We start from the raw sequence: 16640 nt of genomic DNA, 5'->3' as shown, positions 1-16640 counted from the left end.
TTTCTATCTGTTAGCCTGTTTGAGGCAAAGAGAAGAAGAGCGACCTTTGTTGTCCCTGATATATCACCAAGTGGTTCGGTCGATGAAGTGAGCCTGTGCTGTGAGGATCCAAGGCTGTTACGGTGATTAGGTCACTTTTGGTCTTGGGTACAGATTACTTTGACACTGCAACGATCCGTACTGGAATCCATTCAGTCCGTACCCAGGACTACCATCTCAGCTGGACTTGGGCATGGTACTCGCACATGGAACATTTGCATTCACATTGATAAAATTAAGTGGACTTTGGGGTCCAACAGACTCAGATACTCAGTCTGAAAATGGCCTCAGAGATTAGAGCAGGAGGATTTAAAGATCTGGAGGCTGCAGGAAATTGACCACGCCGTCAAACTCCTGATAGTCCCTTCAGTCAATTTTACACTTCATATGATGAATGGAAGACTATCTTTTTTTGCACTGGTCATATTTGTTTCACACTGTCATAACAAAATCAGAGTCTATCATAATGATTACTTCCAAACAGTGCCGTACTTGTCTTAAGAATGTTAATTATATAATATTTATATAGCCCTACACTGCAAATGAGAATATATAAATAAATAATCCTGTTCACAATTTGAACTGTAACCCTAACCTAAAAATTAGATTTGATAAGAATACCTTTTAAAGTGTAGTATCAGTAAGATAAGTAGTATTTTAATGATACCCATCCCTAGTATTTTAGAAAAGGAGGGCAGTGTGTTCAGTTCTGCAGTATTTCTCTACCAGCTGTTGGAGCAGTTGAGGGTTTTTAAAACTAAATTTGGCACATTTTAATATTACTGTTTCACCATACACATAAATCTTCATTACTGTACATTTATATCTGCCAAGGAGATATTTTATATTATAATTTATTTATTCAAATAGGTTGAAGTTTTTAAAAACTCGTATATCAGTCCAGACTCATTTGATGTGATTTACTGCATACATCTGTAGTGTCAATGTCCTGCATCAAAAGAAGGTGGATAATGAAGGGTTGGAGAAACTGACATTAGTTTGTACAAAAGTGTTTAAACTGTAGAATTACATCATGGGCAATGTTTTCTTGAAACTATAGCTGTCATGGTCATCAAGGACCACAAATACAAATAATTTTTTCTTTATGAGAATTAGAGCTGTGTATAGCTGTAATGTAGCTCTGATCTTTGCACGTATATGTAGCTTTTATAAGGTTGTGAAGTGTCATTTATTCTGCTATATTCATAACATAATATCCATCAGGATGTAGATAGTTTCTCAAGATTACCCAGCTTCTTCGTTTAATAATAGTAATAATAATAATAATAAAGGATTAGATTTATATAGCGCTTTTCTGTGAACGCATACTCAAAGCGTGTACAGTAGCTCCATTATTCATTCACTCACACATTCACACTCTGGTGGTGTTGAACTACATTTGTATCCACAGCTGCCCTGGGGCTGACTGATGGAAGCCTGGCTGTCAATTCGCGCCTATGGCCCCTCCGACCACCACCGAACATTCATACACCAGTGTGAGTAGCAGCATTGGAGGCAAGGAGGGTGAAGTGTCTTGCCCAAGGACACAACAGCCTGACATGACTAGGACAGAGTGGGATTTGAACCACCAACCCGGTTATTGGACGACCCGCTCCACCTCCTGAGCCATGGCCTTGCCGATGATAGATTTGTGGCCTTAATTAGATGGTGACCTCCAGTGTGAACTACTTAGTTTTTCATTTGTAGAAAGCTGGTTGGGATAAGAGTCAGCAACTCAAGACTGAGGGAAATGGTACTCTGCCAGGTTGCTCCCATTAGGTTTGGACCAAGGTGTTAGCTTGAGTGAAATGGTAAATAACTTAAGATCTTTTTCTTACCTGAGGGTAAGACAGAGCCTGAGATCTTCTACTTGACTTTAAAAGCAAAAGTTGAAACTCTCGCTTTACTTTGTGGAGTTGTTTTGAACAAGCAAAATTGGGAGAAAATTCTGGTCGGCTGCTGAAAATGCTTGAAAGATTGCACATCCACATCGAAAAGTCTTGTGTTGTGGTTAACTTCACGGCTGTGTGTGTGTGTGTGCCGGGGCAGCACGGGGTTATCTGGGGTTAGGCCAGTCCGTTTCAGAGATACTGTAGAGCCCTATAAGCCTCCACCAGGCATCATGGATCTGAGTCACAATCCAGTAGCAATAGTGAGCTGTACACTTGACAGATTCCCCCTGGCTGGAATGGCCTCCCTGTTTACAGGAGGAACACTTGCTGTGAAACATCAAACCTTTTTTTGTGGGGGAAAAAAAAATAACATGCCCATTCGACACAATTTATCACCTATCACCCCCCCACACCCTCCTCTGTACATCTCTTCTCCCACCTTCATCTTCCCAGCCCTGTATCCTGTGAGGTCTGTGAGTAAAATACCACCGGCCTATCCATCTCCCTCTGCTCTTTAAAAAGCCCACCTGCCTTCTTTTTTCTCTATGTTGAAGGGTTGCACTCTGTGCTGTAATTGCACTTGCTAATGATGCATCTGTACTACATAACTCAGGTCCTCTGTGCCAGATAAACGTGGAAATGTCTCTCAAAATGATTTCATTATTGGATCCCACTGAGAGGTTTGGTCTTTGGTGCTTGTTTTTTTTTCTCTATATTTTTCCTGCCTCTGTATAGAGCTTGATCAGTCCTGTAGGCTGGCTGGAGAGTTCCACTGCACAGTTACGACAGCGAGGCATGTTACTGCCATGCAATGCTATCAGATGCTGTTAACATTACTAAACTAAGCAGATGGTGCACGGCAAGAGCTGTAGACACACTAGATGTTTTTTTTAAATTTGATATTCAGAACTACACAAGCGATTGGAATTCAGACCGCATCCATCAGCATTCATCTGTCATAGGCAATTATCTCAGCCACTTGTAATTGCATATGACAAGGCATGCTTGTTATAATGGATGTGCTGCTTCTGTAACACTGCATGGATACTTAGGTTAGGCCTTTTACCCACAGGGTGTAAACTGAAACTCATGATTAGACTAGGAATCAGGAAAGCTTTTTTTTTTTTTTTTTTAAGTTGTTTTATGACATTTACAAGATCCCATGGCTGCATAATGCTTTGTCCTCTGATCACAAATAAGCACACACGTCTTTTATACTTCCTCTGCTCACTTTTTTTGGCATTTCGTGAATGTATGAGTGAAAAACACCATAAAAGCAAAGTAATTAAAGCATGGCTCATTTGAGGATCACAGCAAATTGTACAGATCTCTCTGCTCGTCAAATGTAGTTTTTCACTTAAAAGTCATTTCATTTTCTGGCCTGAGGCTAGACCAGACTGAAAATGGGGGACACGCAAGAGCTCACACTGTATCAGAGCTGGGGCTTAGTTGGAATTAGAAAGGCAATAGGTGCAGTGGTTGTCAGTGTCATGTTGCAGTCCCTGGTAGGAACTGTGGTATCAATATGCAGGGTATGGGGAAAACATCTTCAATCTGCGATCATGTCATATTAGCTAAACTGGTCCTATGTTTTTTTTGCTTCTACACATTGCTAACACCTACTTCTTTGCATGTCGTACATTGTACCTGTGGGTCATTGTTTTTCTCCACAGTGGCTCAAATTTATAATTGGTAATAAATTGCCATGTATCAGTTTTTGTTTTTTGTTTTTTAATGGACTGTACATAATGACATGGGAGTGATCTGTCAATCTGTCCTCTTTTAAGATCCTACACATCCATTCATGATGTTCAGGCTACAGTACATTTGAGGGAAAACAGACTAGAAATAACTGAAAATAAAAACATGATTTGAAACAGGTTATTTGAACAAATTATTGTAAGCATTATTTGGAACACATGCAGCGCCTATGAAAGGTCCAGTCCTGTAGGTCATCAGTTTGTCAACAAATGTACAAGAAAATAATTTAAAAATAAAGAGGAGAGGAGATATATGGATGTTTCACCCTTTCACACTTCATGGTTGAGAACAGAAATAATTTAAGGAATCTGGATACTGTTTACTGTGTCAAAGACGAGTGGGAACAAGCCTAAGCTGAAGACCCTGATCCTTGATCTATTACAGCACCGCATCAAGAACCATCATTCAACAGTAGCTGATGGAACTCCCTGAACTCAGGATGACTGGAAAACCTTTGGTCAAACACTAAAACATGGAATTACACCCATGAAATGTATTTTCTTATTCATCAAATTCCAGACAGTCTTTTGTGATGGGTTTATTGTTTATGTTCATAATTGGGCAAAAAGAAGACTTGATCAGTCAGCAGTTTAACTTATAGTTTAGATTAAAGTTTAACTTTTTCTTACACATTGAACAGCTTTGTTACACAGGAAGAAAGAAAAAAAAATGCAATATTAGGTCTAGAGTTTAAAAAAAATCCAATAATGATTAGCTTTTCAAAATGAGTTAAACGTACAAAGCATGGCCTATATCAGTTCTGACATCTCTTGCTTGTGTGTGTTGAATTGAGCGTTTACAAAGAGTATTAAAGGAGAAATTTCTGTGGGTGCAATTTGTCTTGTGTTTCTCCTGGCCAAGATATGTCTGGTGCTGTCTCTTAACAATTACAGAGCAATTACAGAGGTTGTGTTGTCCTTGTATCATATGTTATTTTCGACAGTCTCAGTGGATGATTGTTTCCACACCAGTGCGACTGAGACAAGCCGTTATACACCTTTTTTTAATTTGACATTTTACTGGAAAAATGCCTGATTTTAGTTCCCAAGTGCACTGAGTGTTTATGATCATGTCCCATGAAGTAGACTAGAGCCAGTCAGTGATTGTAGGGCTGTGTATTAGCAAGAATCTAGTGATGCAGTAATGTATTAATGGGATACTGAGAGAGGCAGTAAATTCTCTCTTTTTTTTTTTTCACCCCGTCCCCCGAAGGGGAGGCAAGGGGTATTGTTTTTGGTTGATTGGTTTGTTTGGTTGTTAACACTCTAGCAGCAAAACTGTTGGTTGAATTCATACCAAAGTGGGTTCATAGATTGCCAGTGGCCAAGAATAGATGTGGTTACATTTTAGGAAAAGTAAGTCAGAGTTCAAATTTTTTAGGAATTTTTTTTAAATCTTTTTTTTCTTCTCCCATTTACTTATAATGGGTGAAATTTCAAATGTCTATGAAAACATCAATTTAGTTTCAATTTACTTCAAACTTGGCACATATATAGAGGTAGCTGATATGCTGACATCATCTCATGCATAGACATGATGACATCAGCTGGATCGATACCAAAATAAGCTACAATTTGTGTGAGGGGCAGGGTTTGTTGTGCCTGGCACCACTTGTGTTTTTTTTTTTTTTTTTTTTTTTTTTTTTTTTTTAAATCATTGCCCAAAACTGACAAAGCACATGATTGGAAGAGTCGAATTGCTGAAGATGGGTTACAACCATGCCATCTAGCAGTTAGGCCTTTAAACACAACCCAAAATCAACATCCATCATGAATGTTTGTGTGTAACTGCTACACTTTCTTCTTCTTTCTAGTGGTATACTTTTCATGCAGCTTTGTGTAATGAAATTAAATTCATCTATCTGTCGTGATGGATGGAAGCAGATGAGAAAATTATTTTATAAAAAGCTGCAGTCGGTCCTCCCTGACCCGCTTTGGTAGAAGTTTTATGCCAGATGGCTAGGCGCATTTTGCTCAATAGCAGGTGGGAGGGTCATTCAGTTGACCATACTAAATGCAAATATGTCCCTATAACATGCAAATCTATGCAACATTGACTGAGATCCAGAAAGAAATCTACAGGGAAGATTTGACAGAGCATCTGTAAAGTGCAAGCTCATTGATGCATCCGTTCTTTTAAACGCTAAACAATAGTTGGAATTCACTGGTTTCCTGTGCAGGCTAATTGGCAAATCTCACATATTTGCATGGCTGAGTTAGATAATTTTCTGAAAGATAGACGAGCTTCAGGGAGCATGGGCATTTAGTTTACTCCCACACTCCATTCAAAATCAGAAAATGAATGTGTGAGAGCTCTTATTTGCATCAAACCTATGCTTTTAAAACATGCAGCGCTGTGGACAAGTGTTGGGTTTATCTCAAAATAGGCGCAGTACGTTTCATAGCTGTCTTTGCATTTGTTTAGAGAACCAGAAAAAGCTCACAATTGGTGAAGTTTTGTCCTACCCTCTTCAAATACCTGTCTTTCCTCAACATTTTAACAATGTCAGTCTCCTGTCTCATGCAGGTGTAGTGGTCTATGACCCCTGTGGCTCAAAGTGAAATCCATAAAACTACCTTTGCTCTTTGTGAGAGCAGTGACTGAGACTGTCCGTTACATTCACCCCTCTATCTGCCTGCACTCACTTTAACACTCTCTCTCTCTCTCTCTCTCTCCTCTCAGCTTCAATGTCACTTTACTTTCTTTCTCTCTCCCTGGCCTTTCTCACTCTTTATCTTTTATCATCTCTGCCTTTGCCTTTCTCTAATGCCTCGTTTTCTTGTCTCACCTCCACCATGCCTCCTTTCTGTGCTCTCGCCCTTATCCTTTTCCCCCGTCACCCCCTTTTTCATTCAGAATCAGACAGATGATCCTGACAGTCCTCATTAATTGTGTATGATAGTGTTGCGTCTCTAAGCACTCGGTTGGGTCACACCGTTTGGAAGACAGACAAGGCGATATCAGTTAATGTGACAGTTGAGTGCCTTTCTGCCTAGACCACTGCAGCTGCCCTCTCCCTTTTTATTTCCCTTTCACTTCCACCCACCCCCGTCTCCCCAGAGGACGACTGTCAGTTGCTCTTTCTCCTGAGCTATAGATAAGGAAGGAGGTCTTTTCTAATGTGACAGTCCATAACAACAGAGTGCTGTCACGCCAGTAAACCACCCTTTGTTGCCATAATGACAATGACAATGCATTTTTGGTAACAGCTTTTGTCACTTCTAACTGGTGATTTTTTCCCTAATGAACACACAGTGTAATGGATTCTTTTGTACCAACTTAGTTGGAAGTGTTAGTAAATCAAGCACGGGAATTTTAAATCCATCATGACAAAGCTCACTGCAAAGTGTACTCGGCCATGACAAGCAGTGAAGGTCAACTGTGTAATGTTTGGGGAACCGGGCTCGACCGCAGACTCCGAAATGGCTAATAATTACAATGGTAGATTTGTAGAAGGCAGGTTACTGCTCCATTAGACAGAATCCTCAGCGCCAAGAGGCAAGACATGGTTGATTTTCATTGAAGTAGATTGGTTGATGAAGATTAGGTCTCATAGGCACAAACTAATTAGAAACGCGAAGACCTAAGTTTATTAGCGGTAAAGTAAAGTGCATGGACTGCGGCTACAGTGAACACACATCAGGGACATCACTCACATGTTAAACACAGTCCTGCTTTCACTAGAGACAGCCAGTGTACTTCAATGGGCCCTAATTGGATCTGCCTCCATGAGTTGTCTCGATAGGGCCACAGGTCCCTGTGTGTACGGGTCCCAGCTTTGAGTGAGTGGATACTTTAATTAAAAACAACGTTCTATGAGAGATGTATGTAGCAGCAACTCATGATATCTTATTAAAATGACTTTATTAAGCAGTCATGACTGTTTTCACATTCTCAAAGGTGATTCTCAAAGGAAAAGTGAATGTTTTTAAAAGTTGAGGTATTTTTCATGCACAGCAACAAAATCAAAGTGTTGACCCTTTGATAGTCAAAATTTTGATAAATTTATAGCACAAATAAACAAAGGAACATAAAAGAGTTGCACAATTGTACCTGCATATTATCCATCATTTGCAATGTGAGCCATAACTCTCTTTGAATATGCTGGTATAAATAAAACATATATATAATTCAATAAAACATGAGTGTACAAATTGATTCAGAGCTTTTGATCTGGTGTATGTTCTCTGTTTGTAATGCCTTTACTTTTAACATAAGCTCTGAGTGGTCAAGGAACTGCAGAACTTTAAATCAATGCCAAAAAGTGGTCAAGGAGCTGAGGCATGGATGTTTGAATCAGAAGTTGTTCAGTGACATCCCCAGGGTACAGGAAAATGGAAAGACGCACCTGTTCCACAGAGGGATCTTTTGAGATGAACCTTTCCCCTCCAGAATCCCCTGAAGCGGGCATTAGCGTGGTGGAGGACCATGGTGGTCTCTTGCAATATCGTTTTCAGCCGTTGGCTCCAGCCCCAGTAATGCCTGAAGCCGGAGCTCTCAGAGCCGAGGCAGTGCAAGTGCAAGAGGGGATTGGGTTGGTCTCAGTGGTGCCTCTTTAGCCATGAAAAGAGCAAGTCCAAACCAATGCCCCAAAACTGAAAAATACAGAGTAGAGGGATTGTATAAAGTAGTATAAACTCCTCTGAATGATGAATCTAGATTATTGTATGTTTGAAAATGAATATGGTCAATCAGAAAAGGACCCAACTCAGATATGCAGGATTTGATGAATAGGAATGCAGGAGGTCCATTTGTGATTAGAGGGTAATGTAATGATATAAATGTGTTCCATTTCACTCTGCCAGCATTGGCCTTGTGAGGTTCTGGATGATTAAAAACGGGAGAGGTTAAATAGTTTGAGCCTCTTGCAACCCTTGAAGGACATGTTTTGTAACTGTGGTTTTAAAAAATGTAGTATGAACTGCATCATTTATCTGTTTCATCACACTGCAGTCATGTTTGAGTTTACTATTCGTAAAATCTGTTTAAGTGCGCAATTAGTCATTAATGATAAGGCTCACAATTTTTACAACTGAAGTTTACTGACCAGATGAAGTGTTTGTATGTGTGGTTTTGGCGAAAGTTTCCTAAAGTGAAACATCTCAGAAAAAAAACTTGAGTATATAGGATGTTAAATTTATAAGTATAAACTTATAAACTGTAGCTGTGAAACTTGGAAGATGTAAAAGACGTTATTGAGTTGCATCAGACTATTTGTATACATGATTCAGCAGGAATCTGCCTGGAGCGAGGGTTTTACCGGAGGCTGGAAGTGAACACACCTCAACATCTGCATTTTGCTGCTGTAACCCTTTAATAACCTTTAGATTAAATTATGAATCTACTTTTATCTACTTTTTTTTCCCATCGCTCCCATTCCTTTCGCAGCTCTATCCTTTGGTTCTTCTCTTCATGTCTTTCTTTGCTCTTTCCTCAGGTATACCCGGGTTTGATGGTCACTGCAGGCCTCATCCACTATGTGCTCAACCTGCTCCACATCACAGTCCACATCCGCGATGTGTGTGTCTTCCTGGCACCAGTATTTAGTGGTCTGACTGCTATCTCCACCTTCCTGCTGACTCGGGAGCTGTGGAACCAGGGTGCGGGGCTGCTGGCGGCCTGCTTCATTGCCATTGTTCCTGGATATATCTCCCGTTCTGTTGCCGGCTCCTTTGACAACGAGGGTATTGCCATCTTCGCTCTGCAGTTCACCTACTACCTCTGGGTAAGTAAACCGCAGCTTAATGAAGAGGCAATAAAGAAGATATATATTGTACATGATAATGTAGTGCCGGCAAATATAATGAAAATGTCCTGTCCATTGGCTCCTCTGAAAATGTGCTTCATTGGTGTAATAAGGAAGTAACAGCGTAAAGATGTGAGAAATTACAAGCACATCAGCATGTTGTCACTCTTTATCAACGTTGATGACAGATTGTGCTGAATGTCTCATACACAGCTCTTCCTCAATATGGCGTGCTCAGTCTTTGTTTGTTTCAAAGAAGTAGTTCTATTTTCAAACGTTGCTTGGTCTCAGATGTTAAATTATTGATCCAAAGCCTTGAAAGACATGCTGGGTATGTGTGTTGACCATGTGGAGCCTAGGAAACCACATACTGCACAAAGCCTCCACAACAACATGACCTTTAAGGGTAGAATTGGATCCTAGGTTGAAGGTGTAAAAATCTCACCTTAAAATCCCTTTCCTTGTGAAATATCACACATGAGCACAGAAATGTGTGCTGACCTTGATAGGTTTGTTTGCCTACTGTCACTGCAAAACATGTTTATTTCCCATATATTCCTATGAGATTTAAAATCTTCAACACAAAAATATTTCTTCCTTCAGTAGTAAAAAAGAAACCTGTCCTTGACGGAACAAAATAGTTCATAGATCAGAAGCAAAGGTTTTTTTGGGGGGAATACACCTTGAATATTTGCAGGCGCTACTTTGAACATTCTTTGAAAGACTCCACCACAGTAGATGGAAGCAAGCAGCCTTTTCAACTGAAAGATGTCTGCAACTGGCTTTTCACTTTACCCCCATCTGTCCACTCTTTTCAGTTACATCAGACACTGCCTTACAGCGCTGCAGCTGTCTTACTATGAATGCATCTCTTGTGTGCGTGTGTGTGTGTATGTGTGTGTAACTGAGGAGTTCTCCTTTGCAAACTATTTTATTTGCACACTTTTCTCTCCTCATTCTTGTTGTTGCACTTGACCTTGACAATAATTTCATGATTTTTCAATTCTGTTCTGTGCTAAATTCTCATCAGGAATAATGCTTTTGTGTTTTTACTGTGTGTGTGTGTGATAAAATTACCCTGCAGAAATAGTATAAATAAATAATAACAAATAATATTGCACAAGCAGAAATAGGATTTGTATTAAACAGTGTTGGCATGAATTTTGCACTAGGGCTGAGCCATAAAATGAGAAGAAAGACACTAGTTAAAAACTATATATTAAATATAAACTACTCTGAAAAGTAATAATGAATGTGTAAAGTTTCAGTTGCATTGACAAAGTGCCCTTCAGGGGACGCCCTGGTTTCTCACCTGGAGAGCACATTCCACATAGGCCAAAGCCTTATCGCTGTAGCCCAGGTTCAAGTCTGACCTGAGGCCATTTGCTGCATGTCATTCCCCTATTCTCTCTTCCCTTGGTTTCCTGTCTCTCTCCACTTAGTCTGTCAAATAAAAGCAAACAAAAGGTGCCCCCCCCGTACATGATGCACATTTAAATATACCATCTGCCCCACACACAGTTACTGCACATCGATTCTTTATTCCAAATTATCTGCAAGGCACAATATAAGTTACGGCTGAGCCAGTTAGCTGTGGTAGCCTTCACAACAGCGATATGACTTAATGCTCATTAGTGCCATACAAACCAGTAAAATACTGGTCTTTATTTGATCGAGTACCTAGAGAGAGACAGGAAATGAGGAGAGAGCAGGGAAATGACACCCAGCAAAGGGCCTCAGGTTAGCCTCAAACCTGGGCTGCTGTGATAAGGCCTTGGCCTGTGTGGGATGAGCTCCACCAGGTGAGCCATCAGGACGCCCCCAACCACTAAAGTACTTATAAAACTGCTGCGAAAAACCAACTGTCAAATCATGCAGGAAAAGGGAGTGTCGTGATATAATCGATTTTCCAGAACCAGAACGCAGTTGGAACCATTATAACCATGAGCATACCAGTGTTCAGATATGTGTGGGAATGTCTAGTAAAGTGGCATTAAGTGGTCAAATGGTACATTATTAAAGTATTTGCATATGTTTTGTATTATATATAGATTAAATAGGAAGTTAAATGTAAAGTTAGCATGGCCAGACCTATTTTGCACAATACACAAGTACTACATAAGAGAAATAATGACTGAATGTGAAAATATGAGAACCTTCTGTATACACTCATAGTTTGCACTTAATTGATCATTTGTTATCGAAAAATAGAGCATAAATAGTATAAAAGGGTAAGGTAATATATTAAATCTTTTCAGTAATTAAGTGAAAAATGCTTAATTGCAGAATCCATTAGTTATTCTCATAAAAATTTAAAGTCCAACCCATTGGATTGTTGTAACACATTTTTTTGTAAATATTTCATTAGTTGTCTATCATATCTGTTTAAATTTATGTAAATAATTTGTTGGAACACATTTTTTTGTAAATATTCCATTAGTTGTCTATCATATCTTTTTAAATTTATGTAAATAAATGAACACGGTAAACAAATACTGCATATTCACACTCTTGCAAGGGCTGCGTATTAATGTTTATTGATGTTACAGAAGTTTTTACATACAGGTTTACTAAATCTATTTCTGAATCTTGTTTTCTCTTAAAGCAGTTTATGACTTTCATCGTCACAATTTTTTTTTTTTTCTTTTTTCAAATTTGTAAAACCAGAGTGATATCCTAATTATCACTAATCAGTTAGACTTTCCATGCTTTTGCACCTGAATCACTTCCCTCACGGTGAACGACTTCAAAGATGACGCCATCATAAGTACTTGTTTACATAACAAACCGAAACATCACTTGGGCATTTTCGGAAATTTTGTGCTCTGTGGGAGTGGGAATTCCACATAGCAGCAATTTCTCTGTCTCTTTGTGAATGCTGAACCCAGATGTGGCCTTTACTTCCATCCACCGTTTATACTTATACTCATTCCTTAAAACAACCCTGGTGGACTGTATAATATTACGTTGTAGTGATCTGGCTCGTTTTCTTGCCGGATCTGTGAGAAATCACTTTCGCTTGGTGACTGCGTTTGGAAAAAATTTGTGATGAAAGTCATATGCTGCTTTAAGTTCATGTAAACAAAAAAAAAAAAATTAAAATCACGAACCCTCCACAAAACAAACAAACCAATGAATAAATATATAATCAAGATTACATTAATTTGGGCCATATTATCCAGCAGATGAGTAGGTGTGGGCAGTTTGTGAAATTATAATGGTTAACAGATCGTTTTTCTGCTGCTAAGGCTCCAGAGGATTACCGGTAGAAAACTGCAGATATTCTAAATGCATGAATATTACTGTCTGTCATTTGGGCACAGTGGGCCTACTTTTTTTTATACTGCATAATACTGTATCATCTTGCTCAGTCGGAAATAATTTTCTATTCAGAAAAATTGCCTCATGTTGCCCTGGAATATAAACAGGTTTCAGTTATCCAATTACCATCATAACTGTGAAGGAATTTCACACCTGCACTCCCACTTACCCTGAAATGGAGCAGGTGCCAAACTAATACAGCTCTGTGTGGGGCCTGTACGCCTCATACATATGTTACACATGAGCATGGGTGCACCCCTCCCACCCCCCCACCTCCTGTATGGGCTCATCTCACAAGTATGGCACAGACAAAAGCTGTACTAGTAAGACTATTGTAAAGTGGCGTCTTTATACTAAACATTTTTCGTCTGAATTCAAAGGTAAGGTTGAATGCATTCCCTCGGCATTCAGCCTCAGCTTCAATGCTGTATCAGTACATTTAACTTTAAAAGGTGCCTTTCACGAACAATAAGAACGGAAATGGAAAAAAGCACCCAGATAACAAACATCAATTGCTTTTCATTTGGTTTCCTCTCTCTGTCTCAACATTGCCGCTGCTCTTTTGCTTTGGAAAGAAACATTATTTCTCTGGAACATTTAGTATTGTTTGAAAAGGATAAGTATGAGATAGCATGGAAAAATTCATTTGGATCCAGAGCACCCCTTTACAAACCAATTTTGTGTAGGACCACTGTGATCTCTTTTATCAAGTAAAGGTTAAAAAAAAAAGCAAAATGCAGCCCCATCTGAAGGTAGAAGAATTACATATTGTACTTTCTAACCCAACATATTGAGGTGTCTGGTAGTTGTGTAGTTAAGGACATGGACCATGCCTCAGTGCTCCCAGTTTGATTCCCAGTCTCAGTGACCTTTATTCCAGGTCCTTTCTTTGCCCTCATCCACTATCTCCTCTCTATTACAAAGTCTCAAAGGTACAAAACGTCCAAACAGTATTTAAACATGTATCATGCATTGATGTTTTTCCCTTACTGCCTGCAGCTGTTAAGTGCCCCCACCACAGGAGGCTGTTATGAGGTCATACATCAACACCCAGGACAAATGTTCTGTCTTTGCTAATAGTTTGGCGAGTCCATTACTGAACACCCTACAGTTATAGACTCAGGCTGTGGTTAACCTTAAACATGTCCAGAAATCAAATACAAAGGCATGTTTGATGAATGCCACTGGTGTTTAATTAGCTCACATGAAAATGGAATTATCTGCTATACCACAATTATCTGCTTTTGAACGAAATCTAGCTCATTGCAAGAACCATTTAAAAAGAACAATGTAGAAGAAATTCAGGTTTTACATTATCCTCAGAGTTTCTCGGATGTTGAGTACAAAATTTCAACTCAATCCAGTAAAAAGAAAACCGTTATCAAGGCTTGGAGTGCACACGCAGAGAGCTGCAAAAAATTATGGAAAGAGCCAAGCTTTAAAAATTCATAACTGAAAGTATTTGCAGTAGTCAGTTTTTTTGTAAGGTCCTATGAAATGACATTTTTACATTTTCCACTTTTTCTTTCCAAGAATACCCATGACATGAACTGGGAAATGTTCTGAATTTGGGTGTGTTTGTCATGGAAAATCCCATTATGCCTGAACCTTCATATTGTGATTTTAACATGGCAAAAGCAGCATTAACTTTTTTTTTTATCCTTATTTGTACAATGATAAATTTGTACTTTTCTGTTCAGTGTTAATTTTGGGCTGTATTTTGCTCTGAGCACACAACCTTTGCTGTAAATAGCCTGTCATTTGTAGACGGTGACACTCCACACTGGAGCCCCATTTTAGATGGGCTGCTGAGCAGGAAAAATACTACTGTTGTGTCATCCAAGGGTATTTCAGCAGGTGAACTGAAAAGCTTTCATTATGCATGCCACAGGCACTCGCTGAGCAGTAATAGTCGCTTGTAGGTTATTTGTCCAATTTTTATTTTTCCTTTAAGGTGTTGATTTTCCTTTATGCTCAAGTGCAGAGGCATGCTGCTAGACCATGGAGGCTTTCATCCAGGTAAAAGTAGTGATGCAGGTATTTCGTCATGCCATGCCTCACTGCTGGTTGTCACAGCATTAACAAGCTTGGCAGTACAGTAGCCGCCAGGTTGGAGGAGACCTTTTGTCCGTCCAAGGACTCAGTCATCCCAGTTTATGTCACTTTGTCAAATCACGAATGGACAGATCTCAACATGTGGTTTTTCGGTAGTATGAGTCACTGGGCTCAATTGAGCTTGTGGCCAAATCTGTGGCCCTTTTCTGAACCCGCTCACTGTCACTGATCTGGCACTGACCTACAGTATAGTGTCCAGGTGGCTGGCTGAGTGCGCCTGTTGTGTCTACAGTTTATGTCCTGTTGCAGTCGACGCAGTGTGTGAGTGAAAACAAACACCCAAGACTAACACTGGGAGATTGTAGCCTCAGATATACTGTACATATTTGAGAGACAAACATTCAGAAAATGTGTATGGTTTTGTACATGCAATTATTTATAGAAAGAAATGACACATGCTTGGTTATAAGACTATGTTTATAGTTGAAGTATTGCAGCCAGAAAGGACATCAAAGAGATAATGTTTTTTTTCTACTATCAAACAGTGTCATTCCTTCAAATGAAAAAAAAAAAAAAAGGGAAAGCAGAAATGTCAGGTAGCCCAAGACTGGAGATGCTGAAATCCTATAATAACACACTGTAATTCTCACCTTTGAGTTTTCCACAAGAGATAGCTGCATCTGTCAAAGCCATTACACTTGCTAGTTGGAGGAAAAGTTCATCAAAAAGGCAATAAATCGCAGAACTGATCTCAAATGACGCATTGATTTACTGTTCATTTGTTGCCAGTTTACACAGACCTGATGTTGTGCACAACTAATGAACAATGCTAAATAAAATTCACTCTGATTATTGGGCTTGCATTCAACATGGCAATCTCAGCAGAGGGTTGCAGTTGGGTGAACTCAATATGAGGTGAATTTCAGCTGAGCTGTGGCTCTAAAATAAAACTTGGACGAGCTGAATTAGAAAATGATAAGTCTCTCGCTTGCAGCACACCACACTGTTTTACTGTTAGCTTGTTTTCCTGTTATTTGAAAAAATATATTACTACTGCCCCACCAGAGTACATTATTAGGGGTTCCAAAATTGTTTCTGTAAGAAAGTATGGTAAGAGTACGCTCAATGATATCTGACTTAAGAAAAGATTTGAAGCCTGATTCACTTCTATGAGTAACTGTGGATATATGGGCATTAGTGGTGTATTAAAGGTCTGTGTAAAGCCACCACCCTGCACTCGCCTTCATCCAGTGTTTATATGTATTCACATCAGGCCCATCACTACTTGTAATCACCATTCATAATCATTATGCATAATTATAAAACACTCTATTATTTTTATTACACCGACATCCACTGGCCCGGACTAAAAGCCGTCAGTTTGGTCTAACCATGAATGTGTTCAGCACTGCAAATGAGTCTTTAGTCTTTAGAAGATCACCCAACAGTCACCATTCAGCTTTCGAAGATTCAATCCGGGAACGGACTGCACAACCGTTTTTCCGACAAACCAGGAAATGTGTACTGGGGCCATCTGCTTGTGCCTGCATTATTCTAATGGTTTCTTGTCATTCTGTGTGCACGGACAATATATTTCCAAGGGAGGCAGGTGTTCCTCCAGGCAGTCATCACCACCTCTTAGGGTGATGTGCCATCAAGAAAAAAAAGAACCCACTCCACTCGCGTACGACCGTTCACGTCTGCCATTCTATTTGGCAAGGGCCCTGAAAAACAATCATCCAGGCCATGCACCACTGCTTTCCATTATCAGTCTCATTTACCCACATTTGTCTTAGCATTTTTTTTCTGAACTCCTGTCTTTCTTC

At 39.5% G+C, this 16640-nt stretch overlaps 1 protein-coding gene across 2 annotated transcripts in view; it reads left to right on the top strand.

Moving 5' to 3' along the window:
- stt3b (STT3 oligosaccharyltransferase complex catalytic subunit B) overlaps positions 1 to 16640 on the top strand; it is a 108480-nt gene that overhangs the window by 44779 nt on the left and 47061 nt on the right. For both annotated transcript variants that reach the window (XM_030148244.1, XM_030148245.1), the window contains exon 3: positions 9130 to 9417. In XM_030148244.1, the coding sequence (XP_030004104.1) occupies positions 9130 to 9417 (288 nt within the window). The remainder of the gene's footprint in view (positions 1 to 9129; positions 9418 to 16640) is intronic.

This window comes from Sphaeramia orbicularis, chromosome 11, assembly GCF_902148855.1.
Source record: "Sphaeramia orbicularis chromosome 11, fSphaOr1.1, whole genome shotgun sequence".
NCBI lineage: Eukaryota > Metazoa > Chordata > Actinopteri > Kurtiformes > Apogonidae > Sphaeramia > Sphaeramia orbicularis.
Note: the sequence above shows the minus strand (reverse complement) of the source record. Positions and strands in the feature narration are given on the sequence as shown.